Source organism: Chamaea fasciata, unplaced genomic scaffold (assembly GCF_029207755.1).
Source record: "Chamaea fasciata isolate MVZ Bird 193981 ecotype frontalis unplaced genomic scaffold, bChaFas1.0.hap1 SCAF_20, whole genome shotgun sequence".
NCBI classification, from domain to species: Eukaryota; Metazoa; Chordata; class Aves; order Passeriformes; family Sylviidae; genus Chamaea; species Chamaea fasciata.
Window position 1 is genome coordinate 9,277,127 of NW_027094105.1, and position 24,956 is coordinate 9,302,082.

Genomic DNA, 24,956 nt, shown 5'->3' on the forward strand with positions numbered 1-24,956 from the left:
CTTTCTTCTATTAATATGGCCTAGCCCTCAGGAACAGTGTTAAAATGGGTTTGCAAGGCGCAATTACCGCAGAGTCCTGTCAGGCTGCAGTTAATTCCTCCAGGCAGAGCTCCGTGTTTTGCTGCCTTCAGCCAGCCATTCATTTGTCCGCCCACAGCCCGGAGCCCCCGGCGGCAGCGGGGAGCTCCGGGGACGGGGGAGCTGCTCAGGCAGGAGCGTTCCCCGGCCCGAAATAGCAGCGCTGCCTGCCTCAGTGCTCTGGCACCAGCCACGGCAACCCCAAAATGCGCTCAGGCTGCCCTGGGTGTTTAGAGCCCTTCTTGCCTTGGATTCTGTGAGAAGCATTCTTTTGAGGTATGTTTTAGTGCCTTAGCTGGAGCGTGGAGGAAAGAGTTTGAATTGTGGGTTCAAGGTGAAATTGATCCTGAAAGCTGGGTTTGAAGAACTATTTCAGGGTTGTTGGAGCAGCAGTTTAACTTTTCGGAGGCAGAGCTTGGTTTAGGGTTGCACTTTGATATATTTTTTGTTATTTTGTGGACATGTCTTCAGAGGAAATGAAATTTTTATTCCTCCGCCAGGTGGTGGAGTCTTCTTCCTCAGCCCTTGTACTGTATCATTTACCCAAGAAGTTCAAAGCCTGAAAAGCTGGGAGGTTTCAGCTCCTTTCCTGTGAGATAAGGTATATTTCAATGTCACTATCACAGAAGATCGAGGCACAGGGAGCAGTTGTGAATTATGAGAGGTCTCAAGCAGGCAGTGGCAGCCCCAAGGAGCACAGTGAAGGTGACCTGACTTGCAGTGCTGTGTTCTGCCTGTCAGCTGATACGGGCTCTGTGGAGAGACTCTGGTGTCGTTTACCCTCCGAGTCCAGCCGAGCTGGGACTCGTCCTTCAGCTCCTTTGCAGGAGCTTTTCCAACGCCAGCCTAGCAGAGCCGTGGCTTGGCAGAGCGGGGAAATGCAGGACAAGGTCCCCAGCCAAAGGCTGCTGCTGCTGCAGCCAGTTCCCGGTGCCCGGCGCAGCGTCCCGGAGCTGCCTCCCAGTCAGGCACGGGCTATTCATTGTGCAAACAGCCTCTTTCCTCTCCATGCCAGCCCCAGGGACACGGGGGAATGGCCGAGTTTATTATAAACTGAGTGAAGGAACAGACTATTGCTGGAGGAGATCCAGGGTTATAAAAGCTTGGAGCGGGGGGCGGGGGGGAGGAGGAGGGAACAGGACATAATTTGTGTTTGTGCGTGAGGGGGTGCAGACCGGTGCCTTGGGCGAGGCATTCCCCAAACCCTCAGCACCTCTGCCTGCCTCTGGTGGGATTTTGTGCGGTGCATCCCGTGCTGTGTCGAAGCCCACTTACTTTTTATTGTATCAATCATCCTCTTTATGCAGCACCACGACTCGGAGAACGCTCGCAGGTCCTGCTCTGAATGAGCTGCGCTCGCTGCCAGCTCAGCCTAGTTACTGCTGTAACTTAGTCTGGGGGATGGGAGAAAAAGGTTGCTGCTACTTTAAATATAATGCATTAAGAGGATGCTGGAAAAAGGCCTGCATGCTGTAATACCCAGCCATCGAGTTGGAAAAGGAGCCAGATGTAATACAAAAGAAGAAACACAGCCTCTTATGGATGCTGCACTAATTCATAAATCAGGTGAATCAGCTTAGGCAACTGCTGTGTTTTTATGCCTCTGCTGCATGGAGAACTGCATGCTGGATGCTTTTATTTGAAGTAATGGAACCAGATAATCCTTTGGACCAGGACAACTCCAATGGTAAGAAGTAGAAAACATAGAAGAGAGAGGGGAAAAAGAAAAAAGATAATGAGAGTGTCTGAGTTACCCATCCTGCTAAAGGCACAGGGGTAGGCATGTGTTTGTACTGTCTTCTGCATGGATAAGTGGAAATGAATGTGGGAATGTGCTTCACAAGAGCTTAGAAATCCCTCTGTTTACAGGGTCTGGAGACAAACATGTAGGAGACTGATACACTGAGATATTTATTCTGCTGGAAGGAGCAGGAAGCAGGCAGGATTAACCTGTCTCCTGAGCAGTCTGTGCAGAGGGATGAGGGACCTGTGCATTCCAACTTATTCAGTGTGGGGGGCTTTTTGCCACTGAGAAAAGAGTGGAACTTTGTGCCGTTTGTGCTGTCAGATGTAGCATTTGGGAACAGATCCTTTATCTGCAGAAAGCTTTCCTACAGGCAGATGCATGAGTAATTTACTTAGGAGGATATATTTAGCCAAGGACCATGTAAATTCACCCTGGAATTAAAGTCCATGGTTAAAAATGCAGCTATTCCATGGATTTATAGCATTCCACATGCTGATGTTCTGCTATCCACGCTATTGGAAAGCACACAAAAAAAGCATAAATTGAGGGGAAAAGTTGTTTGCAAGTCTTATTTCTCTGTTAGTGGAGAGAATTGGCTGCATTGAGGACAATAAAGTATTCATGTTTATGAAAACAATTTCAGATGGTGATTTTTGGAATAAATTGATTCTCAGCTGTTTAATATGCATTCGGTATATTCTGAATACAGCTTGAAATCCACTAAATATTCCACTTCCAAAATAAATATTATTCAGGAAGTAGTTATGGATTTCCCACAGCATATTCTCTGCTGATAAACAGAGCTTCAAGTCCGACACAACCGCAGTGTTAATATCACAGAGACCTAAAACTGTGTGGAAAGAATGTGGTTAAGGGAATGAAGTAACATTTAAACTATGTGAACAGTTGACTGGGCAGATATAAGTGGGCAGCACTGCTTTACTTGGGGCTCTGTGCCCTACTGAAATCAAACTTAAAATAATCAAGGACAGATTTCAGTGGTGTTTCAGATGACGATATTTGCATGAAAATATTAAGAGGGGAGTCTCACACTTCTTATTTCTTTATCTTTTCTATTCTATTTCATATGTAGTTATATGAATTTCTCTCTAGAAGAACAGCATCTACCTCTCATGTCTCATACCTCCTTGTAGACCAGTGAGACACAGAATTAAATCTCATTTTCTTTACAGCTGGAAGTTCTAGGATTTTCAGAGAAGTGCATGCATAGTTTGAGCTGGCATTAACAAATAAATAAGCAGGTGTTCTTGCCCATCCCAACGTTAGAATCTGGCCTTTAGGAGTGACAGAGAATGTCTAGGTTCTGAGGGAAATACAAGCTTAATTTATTTTCTCTAGTCTGTTAAATTCCTCACTGAATTTAGAATGCAGAGTTTCAGACACATAGGTTCTCGTTCTTTTCTTACAGACATCTAAAGTGTATTCTGTCACATTGTGTAGAAACTTCGTTTTCCTACAAAATATTTGAATAAGTCAGCAAACACTGGGAAGGTTCATAAGCTGGAAAATGAGAGATAAGCAAGCGCTGCTGGTACCAAGGATCTGGGAAAAAAACTTCACTGCTTCAACTTCCTGTCTATGTAAATCCCCATCTTCCTTTTGGTTTTGTTTAAATTCCTTTGATTTAAACTGTCTCCTTGTAAACAAATGGGTTGAACCATTTATTGATCCGAAGGTCAATTCCTTCCCCGTGCTGCTGCTGGAGCTGTGGCACTGCAGGACTGAGCTGCTGTTCTGAGATCCCAGGCATCATTTTGCATGAATTGAGTAAACAGAAAGTTCTCAGGACTCAGAGCCAGCAGAGTGCTGTTGAGGAGGATTTGCCCCTTGAGAACATTCCCTTGTTCTGGAGGCAGCCCCTCGGTCCCTTGGCTATCCAGCAGCCCTGGACATGCTGGGAACGCTTGTGTTTATCCCAGTGGGCTGCTCATGTGACAAGTCTTAATGCCCTGGGGAGTGACCATGCCTTGGAACTCCTGTGCTTGCTGTAAAAGTGCCTTTTTACCTTCAAGAATGCCAAATCAAATCCCCTTTTCTGCCAGCAGAATCAAGTCCATTCTTTAATTTTTGCTCTGCCCCAGAGTCCATGTGGGTTAACCATCTTCCTTAAAATTCAGCCTGGGTTCCTTCTGTGTTGCTAGTTGCCAGCACAATCAAGAGATGATTAATGACAGAAAAAGCTGTTCTGAAGAATTCGTGGCAATAATGTATTTGAGAGTTGCTTTTTTTGCCTCCTGCAGCCCTTCCATTTGCTTACTAACGTGCGTGAATTCAGCTCACAGGACGTTGGTGGAATATTCAGGACTGGGAAGCTGTGTCTCATTTCTTAGCACAGGGGGGTTTTTTTTTGCCTAATCAAATTAAGTTGCCAACTTTTCATGGAGATGCCTCATAGATTTATTATTGCTTGTAGCTGGAGCAGGGAATCACCACTCATTTCTGTGGGGGCCTGAAATGAGATTTAACCTGTGTTGGTTGCCTTGATGTAACAGCCCCTGGAATAAAACCATCACCTGTGGGTGAAGTGTTTACTGGATTTTTCTCTGTGGTTCTCTGGGGAGCTGCAGTGCTTGACTGCCTTGAACACAGCCTGATGGGCTGCTCTTCACTTGGAGATTTGTGCAGGGGCTTCTGTAACTTTTCTCCTTCTGTGCATGGGATAAAGGCTCACAGAAAGCTACAGGTTCTCATATGGATTTTAAAAATCATTAAAGCAACCCCCAGGTTATTTTCTCCTTCTCTCCCACCCATTATTTTCTTCCCATTCTCTGGAATGCCAGCCTGTAGAGAAAGATTATTGTCATTTTATGGTGGCTCACAGCTCTGACTTTTTGAAGCCTTCCTTTTCATGTACTGGCATGGATTTACTTGATATTTTCACCGAAAAATAAAAATTCTTGGAAGAAACTTGCTGAAGAATGTGCTGATTCCGAAACCATAACCCTAAATTACCCATTTTGGAGGGATGACATATCAGAGCTATGGATTTATCTTTTGTACTATAGCCACTTGCTGCTCCAAGAATAAAAGACAGCTCAGCAGCTTTCTACAAGCTGCTGAAGATTTATAAGATGTTTTATTTGTGTGCAAACTCTTGAGTACAAAATATCTATGAATTATGTATTCATTGTGCCTTCTAATTGCTCAGATCTCAGTTTGTACAGCTCTTGTCAACACTGGAACCACCTCTGAGTTTCTTCTTTTCTGTGTCATGACAATATTTCTTTGTGATTTGGTTGTTAATCCTTGAAGAGCACAAGATTTTTATTAGACTTTTTGAACAACTTTATAGACCAGATCCCAGCTGCTGGTTTTAGTGAAATCATATTCCCTGCACAATAGGTGTGAATCACAGATGCAGATTTTGTGCCACAAAGAAATAAAACTAAACCATTGTGCTTTAATAACACAATAATTACAGCGTATTTTTTTTTCAGTCTCTGACGTCCACATTGAACCAGGTGAATTACTTGGATGACAGCCAGACTTGAACTTGTCTGCTGTTGGTAATTGAGATTCTTCAGGCACTGTTCGAGGGCAGTAATGACATCCTGGCCTCAATGACACCTTGGCACGCATTAAAAATCACACCTGACAGAGGAAAACAGAAGCGAGAGCTGGGAACACAGAATTTTTTGGTAGGTTGTGTGTGGTAGCGGAGTTGAGTGGGAAAGCTCCAGGGGAATGGGAGATGAAGGATTCAGCAGGTTACTGGATAATGGTTTGTAGATGCATTCTGCAGTTTCCAGGCTGGAAATTGAGCTGGGTGCAGCCACTGCATGCAGTGGCTTCCTCTCTGTCCCTGCTGAAATCAGTAGAAGAGGGCAGAGCCAGTCAATAGATTACCATCCCGCTGGACTACGGGCATTTAACAGGGGAGAGCCATCAGATCCTATAGGAACACTCAGTGAATGCAATGAAACCATCCATCCTTGGAGGTGCTGGAAACACTCTTGGTTCTTTGGAACTAAAGAAAAGAGTCTTTCCATAGTCAGGCAAATTCAAGGCCTCTTCCATATTCCTCCTAAAAGAGAAGAACATCAGAGCATTGTGAGGGAACCTCCCGGATCCATCTCTTCCACACAGCACTGCCAGCCTCTCTCAGAGCTTTCTACATCAGCCGTAGCTGGGAGGTGAATTCAGCATAACTGGATGGAATGGAGGAGTGCACAGGCAAGGGATTTCCTGGGAGCAGAGATGAAGAGTATCAAGGTGTTTCTAGGTGAGAAGTTTTTAAATCAATCAGACTGTGGTAGCAGCTGCCAGGAGCTGGGGGTGCCCAGAGGGCAGTGTCCCTTGTTAGTGAGATCTGAGCCCCACATTTTGACCCAGTGAGGTCTCTGAGCCCTTCAGCCAAGGGTTGTTGGGATGCCATGGATGTAACTCAGCTCTTGGCCAGGAGCCTCCTCCTCTGGGTCTGCCCAGAGAGATGGCTGGGTGCTGGTGCCTCCCACCCTAGAGCTGGATGGAGAGAATGCAGAGCTGCTTACCCTGAGCCAGTGTTCTCTGTGATGTCGGATCGGGACGTTTGCCCAGGAGGTTCCTCGGGGCATACACGGGGTTATCCCAGCACTTAGAGCATTATGGGGATCAGAGTGGGATTTAAATGTGCTTCCTCTCCCGGCATCTCCAAGGAACCAGCACATGGAAAAGCTGTAATTGCCGAGCGTTCCTCCTGCTGGTAGAGCCTCAGAGGCCCAGCAGATGCCTTGCTCAGTGAGTCAGTTGTCAAAATGATTTTGGCTGCTATGGAGCTTAGTGCAGGGATCAGAAAATACCTGCCAAAATGAGGCTTCAGAAAATGTTTGTTTTCCTAGCAGATCTAGATATGCCTCTAGTTTTGTTTTACACCTTTAAACACTTCTCTAGCTGCAGCTGGAGGTTGGTGGGCAGCTGTGACAGATGTTATAACACGCGCCCTTGTTCTTTGTGCTGGAGCTGCTGGTGTGGGTTTGTTTGCTCAACGTTGGGTGGGCAGGACCTGGCTGATGGAGCAAAGCGATGCCTCTGGATGTGGTTGCTGCTCTGAATCCTAGGGAGAAACCCTGATCCTTGGTGTTTTGAAAATAAGGAAGTAAAATACAAACAGTGTTCTCTTATTTAGTCCAGAACGAAGAAAAAAAAGACAAAATAATAATAGTAAGAGTTAGTCCAGAGTTCACAAAATTTTATTGTCTCTCCGACCGGCCCTGTGTTTGCAGAAGTGCTGTTAGAGCTTTCTGCTGGCAGGGAGGATATCCCCGAAGAGTTTTTCGCAGTCCATGTGTCAGACAGGAATGCAAAGGATCAATTTACAGCCAGAGACAAAGATCTGAAAATGTCCGGGGGGACCTGGGGGAATGTTTCTCACCCCAAATAGTTTCAGTGATTTAAGTGATCCCACTTGCCCGACTGCAGCCTGTGTCCAGCTTTGCCGGGCTCAGCCCTGAGCAGCAGCAATGAAAACAGAGTCTGTGGCTGCAGCAGAGCTGGGGCAGGAGCACCAAGCACAGCAAAACCTCCTCGCAATCACTTCTGCAGAGCTGCAGAGGCTTCCAGCGTGTTGTGGAGAGCTCAGGAGGGCACCCCGGTGTTCCAGAGAGAGCCCGGGTGCTGTGCGAGTTTCCATGAGTAACTTGCTTTGTTTAGCAGATCATCCTTTATTATTGGGTTGCAGCTGTCAGAAAAAGCAGGCATTGAGCTGAGGAGTTGTATTTAGAAGTGCCCCCTGGATGGGATGGTTTGGAAGCTTCGTAGAGCAGTTGGAAGTAGTTTCCAGTTCAGTTTGGCCGGTTTTTGGATAATGGTTCTACTTTCCCTGAAAGTTTGGAGTCGTTTTTATTCGGTATATTCTTAGAGATATTTGTTTTAATGTCATTGAAAGTTTCCTGGTAAACTTCAGGCAACACCAGAGGACGTATTAATCTGTTTCATGTCATTTGCAACGTGGGTCTGTGAAGCCTTAATCTCAGAAATGTATGTTGATGTATTCAGCAGGAGATGGCATGAGGGGTTGGTGTGAGTTGTCTGGAAGAGCAGGCGCACAGTTCATCCTTTGTTTTGACTCTTACAAATGTTTGTTGTTTCTAAGACCGGGGGAAAAAAAAGAGAGAGAAGGTTTAATTATTGTGACTTTTAACCCAAGATGAAGATGATCACACGAATTTTAGTCACAGAAGAAGTAATCAGTGCCTCGGATTTAGGGAGAAAAGCAGGTGCATTCAAGTTGAACCCAGTGCTCAGCACACTGAGGGCTGCTGACCCGCCCGCCTGTGCCTCTGCCGAGGAGAGAGGCAGGTTTTATTTTCCCTGCTTATTCATTTTCTGAGTCATTCATCTTGTGCTATAGCTATTGAAAACTGTAACAGAGTCTGGGAAGCACTTGGCTTTGGAGTGCTGCCTCCTGATTGGACTGGGGAATGCTGCTGTTCGGGAATAATGTGTGAATACCATCTGCTCCGAGGAGCCGGGAGCCTCCGTGGATTCTGCTGGAGAGGCACCTTTAGCCCGGACTCCGGGCGAGGGGAGCACGCCTGCCTTCCCTCCTTCTTGTCCGAACTTACAGTTGTCACTGGATTTCCTTTCTGGTTCTCTGTGGAACTTTTTTTGTGCTTTGCCTGAGGGCTGAGTTGCTTCTCCTGCGGGTTTTGGGGGTGTTTTTCCTTTTATTTTTTTTTTTCTCCCCCCTGTGTGGGATTTCTTCTGGGGTTCAGCATGCACACCAAGCCGGGATATAAACCAGGGAGTTTTGCAGCTGTTTATTGCAGCACGAGAGTTAACGTGGAATGTCTGAGTTGCTTTGAGAAACTACTCCCAAAAATTTGACCTGCTCGTAAAAAGGTAAGCAGGGAAAGAGACTTTGGAATTTGGGGACTGACTTTTTACTTGCAGGGGGGGTTGTTTTGTTACAAATGAATGTGTCTCATTTGCAATGTACAGTTGCCTTCTAGCAATGCCTGGGATCAAAGGCTGGGGTTTGTCTCTGAATTTCTTTAATGAGCAGAGTTGGAACAATGATTGTCTCTTTCTCTTTTGTGTAGAAATTGTTTTACAATAGATCCTAACCCAAACTTTCTGCCGTGTGAGTGTAATTGTAATTCAGAACAGCAGCTTTTTTGGGGTTTGTATCTTTATGCAGAGAACTCTCAGCTCTCATTTTCCTGCTTATGGAATCTCTTTTTCTGTTTTCTCGGGCCGGGCAGAGCTCGTTTTCAGCAGTCTGTATTTCCCCTTGCAGAGGACAAGATGTAGTTTGTGAGCCTGTTCAATCCTGCCCACTAATGACCTGCAGAGAGGACGGGGGCCGTTCCTTCACCTCGGGGCAGCAGGCCTGACAGCACAGCCTGGGGCCACCACTCTCTCCCTGTCAGCACATCCTGAACTCTTGCATGTGACTTCTAAAATATGGGTATAAATTTTTTTTTTCTGCAGGTTGCATTCCAGTCAGACTCTTCTATCTACATAAGGCAAAGTTAGCAAAGGGAAGGCAAGAAATATTAATGGTTTGTAAAGTCCTGTCCCTCCTTCCACTGAGCCAGATTATTCATTTTACTGCGATCTGTTCAAGGAGGAAATCTGCAAAAAGTAGTTCTAAGACTTTGCTGAAGACTCATTGTAATTTATTTTTTGACAAATAACCGATTCTTAGCTTCTTTTGTGTTGGTATGTTAATGGTAACTATGCATCAAGTGTGTGAATTGCATGTTCTGATAGGTACTGCAAGGCAAATGTTCAGTACCTGTAATTAAGGAAACTGTAGATTTATGTAGCTGTTGATGCTTGATCTGACCTAAACTTTTCATAGTCAATCAACTTCAGATAAACAAGAGAAGGTCGTGCTCCTACAGTGCTTCCTTGCAGCCAGGCCTGTGGAGCAAATGTTCTGGGGTACAGCAAAGAGCTGTTGCACTGACAGCGAGGCATCTTTTCACTTAGTCATTTTCCTGGCCCGCTGCCAGATCATCAAAAGCAACTCCTTTAATGAAGAAAAAAACTTACTCTGCTGAAGCCTAAATCAGGAAAATCGTGGCAAGTCACAGAAGGAATTAGGAGTTGGGCTTTGATGATGCTTAAGGGTCCCTTCCAGCTCAGGATATTCCACGATTCTGTGAAGGAATGTCTGGCTGGAGGGCACTGTGCCTGCTGGGGACATGGGATATGTGGGTTAAGGTCTCACAGTGCCACATGTGCCACTCCTTTTCTGGATGCTCAGAATCCTTTGAAAGGTCTTACGTGCACCAATCCGAGTGGGGTTTTCCAGTAATGTCACATTTTGGGGGCAGAAAAGCTGTTTCTCACTCACTGATGATAACAATAACAACAACAACAATTAAAAAATGCTCATTTAAGTCTCTTTTTGCTGGAATTATATTGTCAGTCATAGATTTCCCAGCCTGTCCTTGGGCCAGACGTGATGATTATGATGAGGGATGAAATGCTGACCTCTGAACTGCAGAGGATGTCTTCCATTCCAGACCTCCTCCAGAAGGTTTCTCAGCCCCTGGCAGGGGCGACCAGTAGAATATGGGATGTGCAGTCAGAGCTCTGTGGTTCCGTGGGATGTCCATATGCACACTCAGATCAAACACCAGCTGGTTGGAGAAGTGTGTTTATTTTTTGCTTTTCATCCTTCATCCAACAGCAGTTCTTGGTTCACTGCTCTGTCTGCGATAGATATTTTTGCAGGGGTAGAGTTTCCTGGTTAGAACCCTTCTGCAGAGGGTTCCTGCTGCATCCCTCCCAAACCCCTCCACAACTGAGCACTGGTCAGTATTTCCTTTAACGGGATCCTGTGTAGCTGCAAAGCATTTTCTGTTTGCCTGCATGTGGCTGATGTGCTGCTCTGATCATCAGCACTGCAATGCTCCAGGGTTTTTCCCTCTCTAATCCAGATAACTTCATGCCAGCTTAAATGTGCTGCTTTTATCCTCTTCTTCTGAAGGGGAGCTGAGTTAGAAGTGCCTTGTCCAGGGTCACACACAGGGAGTTTTTCTCATGGTATTGCAGTGGCACAGGATTCCCTGTGTTCCCCATTAGTCCTTTGTCATTCTTCTTGCTCCACAGTATTCCTCCTTGCCCATTTCCCTTTCTTTACTCTTCTTCCCAATTATAAACTGCTGGAGGGCATTTGTCATTTTGCTGTGGAGAGCACAATCCACCTGGCATGTCTTTCGGAGTCTGGAAAATCTCAGCACAGGTTTTTCAGCAGACCAGGATTTTTGTTTCCTTGAAGATGAAGAATTCTCATTTCCACTACAAGGAAGTGCTTTACTTTGCTAAAGTGGCAACTCTGGCAATGCAACATCACTGTTTATTTACAGCCTAATTTCAGAAATCCACACGGATTCCTTTCCTCTTCTCCTCCACCACAACTCTCTCGTCTGTCTTGGTTGCCAGACTTTCTCTGGGAGTTCAGTCTCACTTAATTCCCAAAGAATGTGGCTCCTTCTGCCATGCTCAGTGCCTGGAGTCTAAATCAGGACGTTTCTAGTGAACTTCAGCTTAAGAGAAGTCTGACCTACCTAGAACTGAGGTTTCCAGTTTGCAGACGTGACCCGGGGTGATGAGGCTCTACCATTACCATCAAGTTCTCTGCCTGCATCTGCACTAGCCTTGCCTTTTATATAATCAAATAGTCCTTTGCCAAGGAGTAAAATGTAATAGGAACTATTTTTGTGATCTTGGGAGTATTTTTGCTGGCTCTGAGCTCCTTGGAATAGATGCCGCCTCCTGTTATGATGTCATTGCTCCTGGTGCTTGCCAGTAGACTATCAACATTTTAAAAATCAAGATAAGAAAATCAAGATAAAAAACTGGTATTTTGCCTCCATGTAGGTCAGATGAAGCACAGAAACCAGTGTTTTAACAGAAGAGAAGCACTGATGGGGGAGAGAAGGACTTCAGAAAAACTGGGACGATCCAGTGGCAAGCACAGGAGACCAGAGAATTCCTGGTTCCTGGCTCAGACTACGTGAAACCATTTTGCAGAGCAGCTGTGGAAGTGAAAGTCAGCAAAAAGAGGGTTGGTTCAGAATTTCCTCATGGAAATTTTGGAAGTCCTTCTTTCTCTCAAGGAATTTCAGCCCACGTCTTCTCTTTTGTCACAGGAATCTCTGCCAAGAGCCTGCCCTGGGGTGGCCTGTCCTTAGATCCCTGAGACAGAATGTCACACTGGGAGACTGGAGCAGGGACTCCAATCAACCTTGGAAATTTAGTCCTGAAAAAATGTAGCCAGAGCTTCATGGCAATTCTGTGAGGGGCTTTTGAATGCTCAAACCCTGATTTCCTACTCCCTTCTTCTAAGATTGTAATTTTTACTTTACGAGCAGAGAACTGAAGGCAAAGAATAATGTCAGCTGGGATGAGTTTTGTAACTCAACTTCCTTCTGCAGCCCCTGTCTAACAGAGCTGAACTTAAATGGCTTAAGGACAGTGTGGAAGAACTGAACCTCTGGAGTAATTCAAGGTTTGAGAATTGGTGTCTTATTTTAGTGGTTTTGGTCAAAAAGGTCCAAAGGTCCTTTTGAGATCGCTGGGGTTTTATGTGCCTTTGCAAAGTGCTGCCTGATGTATTGATTTCAGGCATCTGAGCCGTCTAAGAGCAACTTGGTGATTTTTTTTAAGCTCTGTTTGGAAAATATTTGTGCTTTGTCAGTAAATCTGTTCAGTTCTGGTGCTTACTATCATTTTCCTTGTAAATGGATCCCACATCAAGAAATGTTCTAGAATATTTTAAGCTAATTATATCTGTACATATTTTGGTGTTGGATAGAGATTAAATATAAATTAAAAACCAACACAGAGAAACATATTCCCCAGTGGACTGTAAGAAACTTTCCCCTACTGTAAAAATCTTGGATCCCAGTGGATGTAACATGGATATTTTGGAAGTGCTGTAATGTTTAAGGGTTCAGGGTCTGTCTCTTACAAATGCTTTGGATGTGTTCTCCGGAGGCCAAGCCAAGGAACAGTGTGTCCTATCCTTTTGTCTGTCCTGATTTCTAATGAGTCAATCCCTGATTTTCCTCCAGTGAATGGGCAGATATGCACCTTAAGAGAAAAGATCCTCATTTCTCTGTTCCTGATCTTCCATGTTTCAGGGCGCATTGCAAACCTCCAGCCCTTCCCTCGTCGTTTCTTCTTTTACCACTTGAAAATGTTCTTGGGAGATTTTATCTTGCTCTGTGGATTGCTGGGTGCATTAGCACAGCTTCTGCTTGCCAGAGCTCTCACTAAGTAGAACTGGTTTCAATAAATCATTGTAGCTTTGGAAAGTTTGGAGTTCCAGTCATGGCAGCTCAGAAGAGGGAGGGCGAAACAGGAATACAAGAGCTTTTCCAGCTGGGGAAAGAGCAAAGGTAATTCTCCACAGAGGAGTCTGAACAGAGAGGTCTCTGATGGAAGGTTGTGGGTATCGTTCTCTTACAGGCTGGATTAATATTTCATCCAGAGAGGTGGAACAAAGTCTTGTTCTGCTTGAAAGTGGAGGAAGTGAGTGATTCAGCTTATTTTGTCAGGCATCTGCCTGTGACAAGGTGCAGTACAGCATTTTTCTAGCAGTGGAGAAAGAGTGCTCTGTCTGGAATCCCAGTCAGAGATCCCGCAGCAATTCCTTGGCCTTTGTCTCAGTTCGGTGCAGCCGATCCCTGCCTTGCTCTCCTGAGCAGTAAAATCCCACCCCAGATTTAAATCTCCCTTTGTCAGTGATTCAGGCTCATACACAGCACCTCTATGTCATTCACATCCCAACTGCTTCACATAACCTGTGTCTGTCAGGGTTTGAAGTAGTGATCTTATTTTAATAAATCCTTTAGTATGAAAACAGCTTTAATCCCCCTTTGCTATTCCTGTTCCCTGTCCAGGATAAGCTTGGAAATTTTTTTTTTTTTTTTTAATTGCTACTTGCTCTCATAAGCCATACGATGCTTTTGATAACAGTCATCAAATTTTACAGCTATCACTATAATCTCAGTGCTGTTAACCATCTGCATCTCTCCTCATGTTCTGTAGAAACTGAAGAGAAAACAAATACATAGTTAATTTTAGCACATCACTCCTCTTAATGGGTTTTGTGTCCCGAGTAGCGGCACTGTTTAATGTGTCTGCAAATAATCTCTTGGAATGGAGGAAGAATCCACACTCAAGGACGTTCCTTAGTGGTTTAAAGCCCTTAGGGCTGCGTTGCAGGGTTCGGGAGTGGGCTGCGAAGGGTTTGAGTCCTACAAAAGTCTGGACGCTTTGAGTTCTAACTTCTGTAAGTTGTCATCTCTGCTTGGGGATTTTAATTCCATGGAATCTGAACTTGAGACATCATCAAACAAAGTCAGGTGACGAGTCACCTGTGTCTGTACCTGGTGATGAGCTGGGAGCAGTAATGGGAGAGCAGAGTAGGGAAAGGGGAAAATCTGACTTGGGTAAAGAGAAACCTGGTCAAAAAGCGTAGAGAAGCTGTGCTCTGTGAACCAGGCAGGCAGCAGGGATACAGGCCTGGGACACTTGCCTTTGATCCTAGAAAAGGCAGAGGCAGCTGGAGAAGAGCAGAGGCCCAGCTCACGGGGCAGCCCGTGCCCACAGCCCAGTGCTGGCTTTAGGAGCCGTTTATCCTCCTCACTCCTCAGCATCCAGCCCTAAGGAAGGGCTGCCAGATGTCACACCTAATACGGGATTTCCTGTGCTTCACCTCAAATCCTGGGATTTGTTTAAAGCCGTGCGCAGTGTTACCTCTCTTGTGCCTGAGCTGCAAGATGGGAATCCCTTGGCAGGCAGTGACCTCCCGGGCTGTGCTTTCCCCACCTCCTCGGCTGCTCAGGGGCCAGGGAAGGTCCCGTGCTGTTGGAAATGCAGCTCTGCAGCCACACGCCTGCCAGTTCCCCATGCCCCTGGGCAGGACCTCCCTCAGGAGTGTCAGTCCCTCTGCTCTCACATCCCAGGGCTTACAGGAACAACCACACACTTCGCAAGGTCATTCCACCTTGAAGGTCATACCTTCACGGAGTACCAACTGCTCGGCAGGGGCAGTCTCACCTCAGTAATGCACAGGAATTTGCCATTAATTGAAATATACATTAGAGATAGGCTGAAGTTAAATATTTTTTAAATTACCCTCCCCAAAGACATGCGGAGAAAACTGTATGTCGCTGTGTTGTTTAACGTGTTATGAAAACCACAAAGGAAAAGGTTTATTTTTAAGATAATGGTAGAATACAACAGAGGGAGTGAGTCAGAGATAGGACTGTCTTGAGAGCAAAATTCCCATTTCATTTAGGCTTCACTGGTGGTGTTTTAGATAACATCTGTGTCCACCAAAACCTTCCAGTATTATGTTTCATCATTGTGGAGACGTAGAAGAGGTCCCACAATAAAAATGGTGTATTTTAAATTGCCTGATCATAATGCTTTAACTTTTATATTACTGACAGCCAAGATTCGAATAGAAATTCACACTGAAACTCTGTGATTTTATATATTCCCGATTTTTCCTTTATAGGAATCCATTTAAAATTACACAAGAAACCTCTCTTCATCTTCTGAGTGTTTCACTGATTAGCATAATTTATAGCCAGTTTTGTGAATAAGATGATTGTACCCAGGTGATTGCAAAAAAGTCTGTGGATCTCAGCTTTATAAATATTATTCTGAATCTAACTTTGTTAAAGTAATTGATGTAACATGAGTGAGTGCTGTGCAGAGCTCCTCGAGTGCAGAGACCACACACTGTGTAATCTCTGGAGCCAGTCCTCATCCTGCCTTTGCTTTTCTTAGCAACAAAATTAACTCCATCATTATAAAATGTAGCCAATACTTTACCTCTGCAGTCAGAATCTTCTCACAGGAGACTCAGCCCACGCTCTAAATCCTGCCTTGGTTACGTGTCACTCTTTGCCTCAGAGGACTGGAAAAGTGACTTTGCAGTGGCTCAGCAGAAGCAGAGATGTTCTTGCATCAGGAGGTGTTACAGGGGAACCCTGGGAGGTCCATGAAGCACCTTCCTTCCACACTGTCTCTGACAATTAGCAAACCTCCTTTGGAGGGTCCATCCCCAGCTGGGTGCTCTGGAAAAGGAGGAAGAGTTTTGTCCCTGCAGGCAAAGCCAGAGCTCCAGGTCAGCCAGGTGAGAGGAGGCGCCCAGGGCTGAGCAGGACTTTGTCACAGACAGTGAGGCCCAGGCTGTGCTGGGCTGCAAAACCAGCCCTGCAGAGCCCGTGCTGGCTCCTTGTGCAGCCGTTTGGCTGCTCGGGCTCCTTGTGCTGGTTGGATTCTCTCTCCCATGTCCCCTTCCTCCGTGAGCACAGGGCTGCCAGAAGGGCTGGACAGGCGCCCAAGAGCTTTTAAATGCTCTGGTTAGGAATTGGTGGGAACCTTGTGTTGGTGTTTCTCTGAAGAAGTTTTATAGCTTTTCCCTGGTTCTGCTCGTGACAAAGTTGCTTTGAGGGGGGAGGATGAAGGTCACCCACTGCCAGAGCCCGGTGTCTGCATGTGGGGGGTGACACAAAGGGAACAGGAGCCAAAACCTCCTGGAAACTTTGGGTGATGATTTACCTTTAAGGAAATTCCTGGAGAACTGCTGAGATGAGAACAGGCACAGCTCTAAACCTGCATGTTCTGTAACGATGAGATTCTGGGAGAAGCTGGAACCCTTCTTACAGGAGAGCAGGGAAATAAAGATCCCCAGCTGTTAATAATAATAAGCTAGGGATTCTTCTTGTTCAAGCTGGAGCAGAATTTCCTGGAAGTCCCTGGAGAATTCCAGTCCAGCATTAGACGTTTGAAAGATTTGGATCCCGGTCTAAAATATTTCCACTGCTTGAGTGAATTTCCAAAACTGAGCTATTTTTTATCATAATCCAGTCAGAGAAATGAAATTTGTGGTGCAGCCAGCCATCAGTTTAAGTATTTTGAGAGGAGTATGGTGGCTGGAGAGTCTGCTGTGTGTGCAGATCCTGAGCATCCACTTGGGAATGGAAGAGCCCTGGAACAAAACCTCGTGTGGTGCAGCTGGCTTTGAAGAAATAACTAGCAATGGGTTTGAGGTTCCTTTATAGGACAAAAAAGAAGGGGAAAAAGAACGCAAAAGCCAGCATGGTTCAGTGTCTGGGCACATTTTCAAGATCTCTTTTATTTTGAGTAATTAATTCTGTGTTTTATTAGTAATGAAAGCAGGGGCTATTTTGTGCAAGGCTGGAGCAGTTCAGGGTGACTCGGCAGGAAGTTAAACTGATGTAGCATTACTTTTGCAATTTATCACCTGCCTGTAGTGCTTACTCAGGGTATAATACAAGTTTATCATTGTTCAGAGCAATTATATTCTAAATTCACTTAATAATTACTTCTCAAACCGGATAACTTTAAAGAACTGAGTATTTTATAAGTAACTGGGAACATCTCTAGCGTGACATCTCTTCTTGCAGGCGGCTTAAATGCAAGCTGGCTTTTTGGTGATCTGTTTCAAATTAAGTGATTTCATTGCATAAATGTATGTATTGGAGCTTGAGTGTGGAGTATCCAAATGCTTGCAGCCTTTTTACACATTTGTAATGATTCCAATAATTCCAAACTAGAGAGGTTTTTTAATTTTATTTTATTTGGTGGATGAAGAATCTGTTCTATTTTGTCTTTGGCTAAGAGAACTTGAAATACTGGATAGTACAAATGTACAGCTTTGAAACTGGTCACAGTTATTGGTAGGACAGGTAAGACATGGCAGCTGAACACAGACCAACCACAGAGCCTCCAAAGCTTTTCTTTCCTGAAGGTTTTTTTCTGCTTCTCCAGGTGTGGAAGGGCCTGGGAGCTGCGGGGTCCCTGCAGCAGCCCCGGTGCAGACACAGCTCCAATTGATTCTCCCAGCCCAGTCCCTGGCCAGGCCCTGCTGAGTTACTGCACAGCTTTAGGCAGCAGAGTTTTCCTGACTGCAGCAAATAAATTTGCTGTGCTTTATGGAGCACGGAGAAGCTTGTTTTCTGAATTTTAATTGTCTCAATAAATTGTGTTAAGGTTGTGTTCTATTAGACTGCAGGAAATTAGTGCGAGCGGTTCGGATCTGGACGTTATTGGGAAGGTGTGATGCTCACAGGGCTGTTAGAAAAAGAGTTTTCAAATCTGGCTGAGCAATAATGAGGGTGAAAAGGATTGTAGAGATCTGGAGTGCAGCTTCCCAGGAATCCCCATTCAGTCTTGGCTTTACCTGCAGGGGTTCTCTTGTCCCCCTGGGAACTAAGTGATGATGATTTTCAGCTTGTGCTTCACAGAGGAGAGGAAACGTTTGCAATGGGGCTCAGATGGCTCAGGCACAGGGAATGTCAGAGAGGCACTCGTGTCGACTCTAGTTCTGGACAATGATGAAGGGTGAACCTCTGCTCTGGAGACAGGCTGACAGGGTTGGGGCCCTTCAGCCTGGAGGAAAGGCTCCAGGGAGATCTTAGAGGCCCTTCCAGTGCCTAAAGGGGCCCCAGGAGAGCTGGAGAAAAATGTTTTGATGCTGTGACTTGAGAGTTTGGTGTTAATGAGTGCAGCAATGAAGATTAGCAGATTTTATTCCCAGCCTCCTCTTGTCCCTGCTCTCAGGGGAGGAATATTGGTTCTTCTCACTGAGGGATGGTTGTGCCCCTTGGGATCAGAGAGGAGCTGCTCTCGTCCTGGCACTGGGACAGCATCCAGATCTTTATTTGCAGGATTAGAATGTTTTCAGAAAGATAGGCCAGGTTGAAAGCTCACCATGGCTGTATCTCCCAACGTTCTGCTGGAAAGCAGGAATGATTGATGAGCATTTCTCGTTGCAATTACAGATGAGCAAGAGCAACCCACAAATCACGGCACGCTGGGTAGGAGTTCCTGAGCCGCTCTCTGTAGTCTGGCCAGCAAATCATTAAATCAAGCGAGGATGAGCAAGGGGCTGCTGCGTGTTCTCGCCTCAGCACAGCAGCTGAGAGAGCTGAGTAAGCTGCTGTCTGCCTAAATCAATCCCCACTCTGGGAATTGAAACAGTGCAGACACGGAGCCTGGCCGTGGCCACATAAAAGCCGCATTATGGCCGCGATTTAGGGGACTACGCCTAAAGCAGCTCTTTGAATCCCTAATCCTGGGAGCTCCCAGGGAAGAAAGCAGGGAGCCCGTGCTCAGATGTCTAAAACTTTCCTCCCGACCCTGACTCCAAGTGGGGGACCTGGCCTGCAGTGAGGTCAGTCCAGGGGGAGTTCATGCACAGTGTATGTTGTAATGGGATTTTACAGTACAGATCCTAGCACATATATTTAATATCTGACAATTCAAATAGCTTGGCTGGCAAATACACTGAACGTTGGCAGATTTCTATAGGTTCCTAAGTGAATTCCTGACCTAGATATTCCTTGGAGGAGAGCAGGAGAGAGTCGTGAACCAAGTATGGTAGACTGGGCTCCTCACTTCTGGCCCATTTCCCTTATTTCTTCTGAGAAGTAAGAATCTTTAAAAGCCACAGAATCGGGTTAATAAAATGATTTAAGATGATCAGCTCACTCCTAAAGTTGTTCCAAGTTTAGTCTTTATACAATTTACCTTATGCTTGGGATACAGAATAATGAAAAATCTAAACAAACAGAGCACTAAGCCTCAATCCTACATGTAAATCTGTGCACATGTGCTGCAAACAAGATAGCACCCATGGACAGATTTGCTTGTGTTGCCTTGTGAGCCAAATGCTGTGGTTTTGCTTCTTTTAATTATTCAGCCCTGAAAGAATTTACTGTGAAATCCCACCAGGCAGAGATAAAGACTGGAAACCTTGTAATCTACAACTGTACAGGAGGGCCAGTTTATGGCCTGAATGTGCTGGAGAATTCAGATGTGGAGAGAATCTTTCATAGTGAACTGGCATGAAAACCTGTATTATTTCAGGGCTTTGCAGCATAGAAATTGCGTTTATGATGAAGCTAAAGCTTGGAAAAACCAAATTGGTTGATCTAATCCAGATTTGCTATTCTGATGAATTTTTTTCCTTCTCAGATGAATTCAGGTTGTCAGATTAATTCAGTCCCAACATGACAAGGGCAAGACAAATTAATTAGCTTAAGCTCCGTGGGTTGTGAGGGTTTTGTCTGTGTGTGCTTTGTGTGAGGGTGTGCAGGGCACTGCTGTGGGTGATTGACCGTGGCAGGGGAAAGAAGCCTCCTTCAGCTTCACCCCAACACCTCACTCCCAGCCAGGTGAGAACATCGTCAGTGAGAAGCTGGAATTCTCCTGCAGTCTGGAACTGCAGACCACATTTCCAGTGCACTTCCAGTATTAAACTGTTCTCCTGAGACTGCTCAAGAGTCACAAGTAATGCTTTAAAAAGAAATGAAAATGTTTAGTTGTAGAGGAAAAAATGGCCAGGTCAGGTCTCATAAAAACGAGCAGCCAATTTTTAAAAACTGTTGGGTTCCACAGTACCTGGAACTCTTACATGTCATAACCTCGTTAAGATAATTACAGTAAATGGCTTTTCTGCAAGGGAATCCCCTGACATTCTTCCCTGGGAGATTAAATCTCCGCTGCTGTTCTAGACGGATTCCGTGGCTGAGTGAAAGCGTCTCCTACCTCCTTTAAAAATATCAACAACCAAAGAGAAGACAACACTTAATTCCTTTTTACAAAAGGAAAAGAGACTCGTGTCTTGGGAAGAAGGGAAACCAAATAAAAAATTTAATGCTAGAGAAGAAAGGCAAGAAATGCAGTTGCCATGGAAACCGGAGCATAAGTAGAAACTTTCCAGCAAAGAGCAGAAACTAAAAATGAAAAAGCAGAGTGGCGAGGCTTGGCAGATAGCCAGGAGCTTCCTCCACCTCCTCCCCCGTGCTCCTGGTGGGATGTTCTTCGTCATCCTTCCACAGGCTGGAGGTGCTCTGGGCGTTTGGAGAGCCAAGCTGGGCCCGTGGGTCAGAGCACTTCACAGGGGACAGCGAGTGACAGCATTGCTTGGGATGAGGCAGCTGTACCAAAATCCTCTGTGTGCTTCAGCCTGGGGCCTCTTCCATGGGAGAGGGGGAAATTCACTGGGTATGGCCATCATGTCACCCTGGCCCGGAGAGGGAGGGGAAGCTGCTTGGTCTGATGGTCACAAATCACCGAGCAAATCCTTGATTCTTGTGTCTGAACCAAGGTCTGGCAGTGCACTGTAGCAATAACTCCTGTTCTTCGATGCTTCTCTGATCCCTTTTTCATGGGGAAAACATTCCCTAAAGTCTGCTCCAAGTGCTGCTGTGCCTCAGACTGGCTGGGCTCTGTACCTCAGCGATCCTCAGCTCCCACCTGGGAGTCAGAGTTCTGCCCTGGGCACAGGATGTGTTCCATGGTGGTTGTTGGCCGTGTCCCCGGTGTTTCTGAAAGCAGAGGTGAATTCCAGACCTTCGGTTTTCTCCGGGGCTCCGGGATCATTTGATGCTGGCACGTTTAGCTCAGTTGTATGCAGTAAAGTAATGCAGTCATTGGATTAGCAATTATTAAATCCACATATGCTTTTTAGTATGACACGGAAAAAAGCAGGTTGGGAAAGCTGGGCAGGTTCCCAGGCAGGGCTGTAAAACCTTTGTGATGGCCAGGAAGTGATTGGGGTGAAAGCTTGGGAGCGTACCCAGGCCTGAGTGCTGTTACAGATGGAAGCAATGAAACCTGGGCTGGTTAGATTTCCTTCAGTCATATCCTTGGAATTAAGCACGGGTGTAAGAGTTTTCTAATTTGCCCTCAGCCTGATCAGCATCTTATATAATTGACTCCTTTTTTTTTTTTTTTTGTGAACAAAATAGAAAATGAAGTGCAAGTCCAAAAAACCCACTTGACCTCTTTGCAAGTGAAATCTGGACTAACTTACCTGGGAGACAGCTCCACGAGTTAGGAACTGTTCCTCAGTGAGTCACTAGAAATAAAACCTACACATGTTTAACTCTGCTGCATTGCCACTGACTTTACTCCTCAGCTGACTTGTCGTGGTCTCACCTGGACTATTCCTCATTTAAATATTAGTTCAAAACACAAGGATTTGCGGTTTGTTGGGGTTTTTCTAGGTTGGAAGTATTGAAGCTTAGAGTAACAAACTTCACTAAAAGGGGAAAAAAGCAGGGAACGTGTTTCCTAAGCTCCGTAGAAAGGGATTTTTAAGAGGAAGCTCGCTCTTTGGAGGGAGTGGTAACCCCGTCCCGGGGATGTGGCAGCGATCCCGGGCTGAGCCGGCGCCCTCCCGCCTGCGGGCGGCAGCAGAGCCGTGCGGAGCCTCTGGATCGGCGATCCCCGCCTGCCCCGGGACGGGGACAGCCCTGCCGGGGGACAGCAGCGACAGGGGACAGCAGCCACAGGGGACAGCAGCCACAGGGGACAGCCCTGCCGGGGGACAGCAGCGACAGGGGACAGCAGCGACAGGGGACAGCAGCGACAGGGGACAGCCCTGCCGGGGGGCAGCAGCCACAGGGGACAGCAGGGACAGGGGACAGCCCTGCCGAGGGACAGCCCTGCCGGGGGCAGCAGCGACAGGGGACAGCAGCGACAGCGGACAGCAGCGACAGGGGACAGCCCTGCCGGGGGGCAGCAGCCACAGGGGACAGCCCTGCCGGGGGGCAGCAGCGACAGGGGACAGCAGCGACAGGGGACAGCAGCGACAGGGGACAGCCCTGCCGGGGGGCAGCAGCCACAGGGGACAGCAGCCACAGGGGACAGCCCTGCCGGGGGACAGCAGCCACAGGGGACAGCAGCGGCAGGGGACAGCAGCCACAGGGGACAGCCCTGCCGGGGGGCAGCAGCCACAGGGGACAGCAGGGACAGGGGACAGCCCTGCCGAGGGACAGCCCTGCCGGGGGACAGCAGCGACAGGGGACAGCCCTGCCGAGGGACAGCCCTGCCGGGGGACAGCAGCGACAGGGGACAGCAGCGACAGGGGACAGCAGCGGCAGGGGACAGCAGCGACAGGGGACAGCCCTGCCGGGGGGCAGCAGCCACAGGGGACAGCAGCGGCAGGGGACAGCAGCGACAGGGGACAGCCCTGCCGGGGGGCAGCAGCGACAGGGGACAGCAGCGACAGGGGACAGCAGCGGCAGGGGACAGCAGCGACAGGGGACAGCCCTGCCGGGGGGCAGCAGCCACAGGGGACAGCCCTGCCGGGGGACAGCCCTGCCGGGGGACAGCCCTGCCGGGGGCAGCAGTGACAGGGGACAGCAGTGACAGGGGACAGCAGCGACAGGGGACAGCAGCGACAGGGGACAGCCCTGCCGGGGGACAGCCCTGCCGGGGGGCAGCAGTGACAGGGGACAGCAGCGACAGGGGACAGCCCTGCCAGTGCTGAAATGGGGGAACCTCGGAGCCAGAGCTGGCCGCAGCAGAGTTCACACCTTGGGCCCTTCCCGGGCGCTGCCTTGAGGAGGAATTCCCTGTGAGCAGCTGGACTTGCAGCAGGGCTGTGTCCAGAGCAGAGCAGTTTTCCTTAGGCTTTCACGTGCTGACACAGCACTGGCGTTTCTGGCCTTTTCAGCTGGAAAAGCTCCTTCCCTGCTCCCGGAGGTTCCTCCCTGCTCAGTGCATATAACAAATGTTTTTCCGAGACCACTGACATCGTCTTGGTTTTGTATGGTTTAAATTGAAACGATCTCATTGCAACAAAGCAGTGATGGGCTCTGAGGGCTTGTTTGTGACCTCGGAACGCTCAGAAAAGTCACACCAAATTGCAGAGAGGTGTACAAAGCCCAGCCTGGCCACAGCTGGGGAAAGCTCCACAATGCCCTGTATTATGTGGGTTTGTACCCAGCTCAGTGTGTTATGGAGGGAAGTTTATGAGTGACGTGACCCAAACAAAAAGAACACTCCACTTGCTGCCAAGATGACATTCCAGGCTGCTCCTGACTGAAACAAGATGCCTTCCATGTAGGATTGCCGCTTACTGTGTGAAGGTAACCATGGGCTACTTCCTGGAATTGCAAAGAATGAGCATTTTGGGAAATTCCAATTCCTGAGGTCTGTTTTCAGCATTGCTGCTCAGCGTTTTATCACCTCGGGTGTGTCCCTGCTTGCCAGGCTGTCTTATTGGAATAGATCCGGAGGAAATTTGTAGCCCTGCCCTGATGAGTTCTGTTAGGACCAAAAGTATAACGAGCTGAACAGGACCCTCCGACACCCCCTCAGTGACAGGAATCTGAGTCTGACACAGTAAGTGTGGGGTTCCTGCTCTCTGTGGGACTCTGAAGAAGGCAGAATCTGACCTTTTCCAAGGCTGATCCCTGCTAAGACAAACACCACGCCTGTAAACATTCCCTGCCCTGCTCAGGATCACAGGGAAGTTACATTTTAGCCCTGGCCAGCACAAATCCCCTCTTACTGGTGAGCCTGCACCCTGACTGGTGTAAAGCCTGTGGGCTCAGCCTGAGCTCCAGGCCTGCCAGGGGGCTTCGTTTTGGATCCATGCTGCCCGAACTGTGCTGATGGTGGGATAATCTGTTCCAAAGGTTGTCAAAACTCAGGGTTTCAGAAACAGCAAGAGGTATTTGTCAGCTAATGCTCAGACCTGAGAGGTCCTGCTGTCAGAATATTGATCTCAAATTCCTCCAGCGTCTCTTCTGTTGGGAACTGGACCTGAATTTCAGAGTGCAAAATGTGCTTTTCCCAGATTGTTCCCTGATCTCCCCCCTACACCTTCCATTAGCAGTGCTGTGTACATGAGTCTCCCTTGTCATCCTGTCAACCCTCATGGTCTTTAAATAGTCTGCAGGCTCTGGGTGGTGATCACCACATTGTTCCCCCTCCCTCTGCAAGCTGCTCGTGGAAAAGAGGACAAGAATTACTTGCTCATACACTGCTTGTTCATAGTCCAATTTTAAAATCATCTCCTGCTCGTCTCATTTGCCAAGTCCATCAAACCAACATCTTGCCCAGCTCCCTGCCCTGCCCAGCTCTCAGCCAGCAGCTCCGATCCCCAGTGACCCTCGGAGTGCTGTGGGATCCTACCCGGCCCCTGCTGGCAGCACACCCAGGCACAGCAGCATCACTGCTGCAATGGGCTGCACATAGGACATCCCTGTTCCTACTAAATTGTTTGGTTGCTATTTTTTCTCCTCGAGGGGAATTCCATTCATCCCCTTTCAGAAGAGCCTGTTAAACTCAGCCAGTCCCGAACTCCCAACAAATGTCCTTTAATAGTTTT

General features: G+C 47.2%; 1 protein-coding gene across 1 annotated transcript in view; it reads left to right on the top strand.

Annotated features, from left to right (window-relative positions):
- Window positions 1–1,383: 1,383 nt before the first annotated feature.
- The window catches only part of DAB2IP (DAB2 interacting protein), a 159,922-nt gene continuing 136,349 nt past the window's right edge, over window positions 1,384–24,956 (top strand). Inside the window, exon 1 of the mRNA XM_066201077.1 lies at window positions 1,384–1,644. Within this exon, the coding sequence (XP_066057174.1) occupies window positions 1,527–1,644 (118 nt within the window). The 5' untranslated portion in view covers window positions 1,384–1,526. The remainder of the gene's footprint in view (window positions 1,645–24,956) is intronic.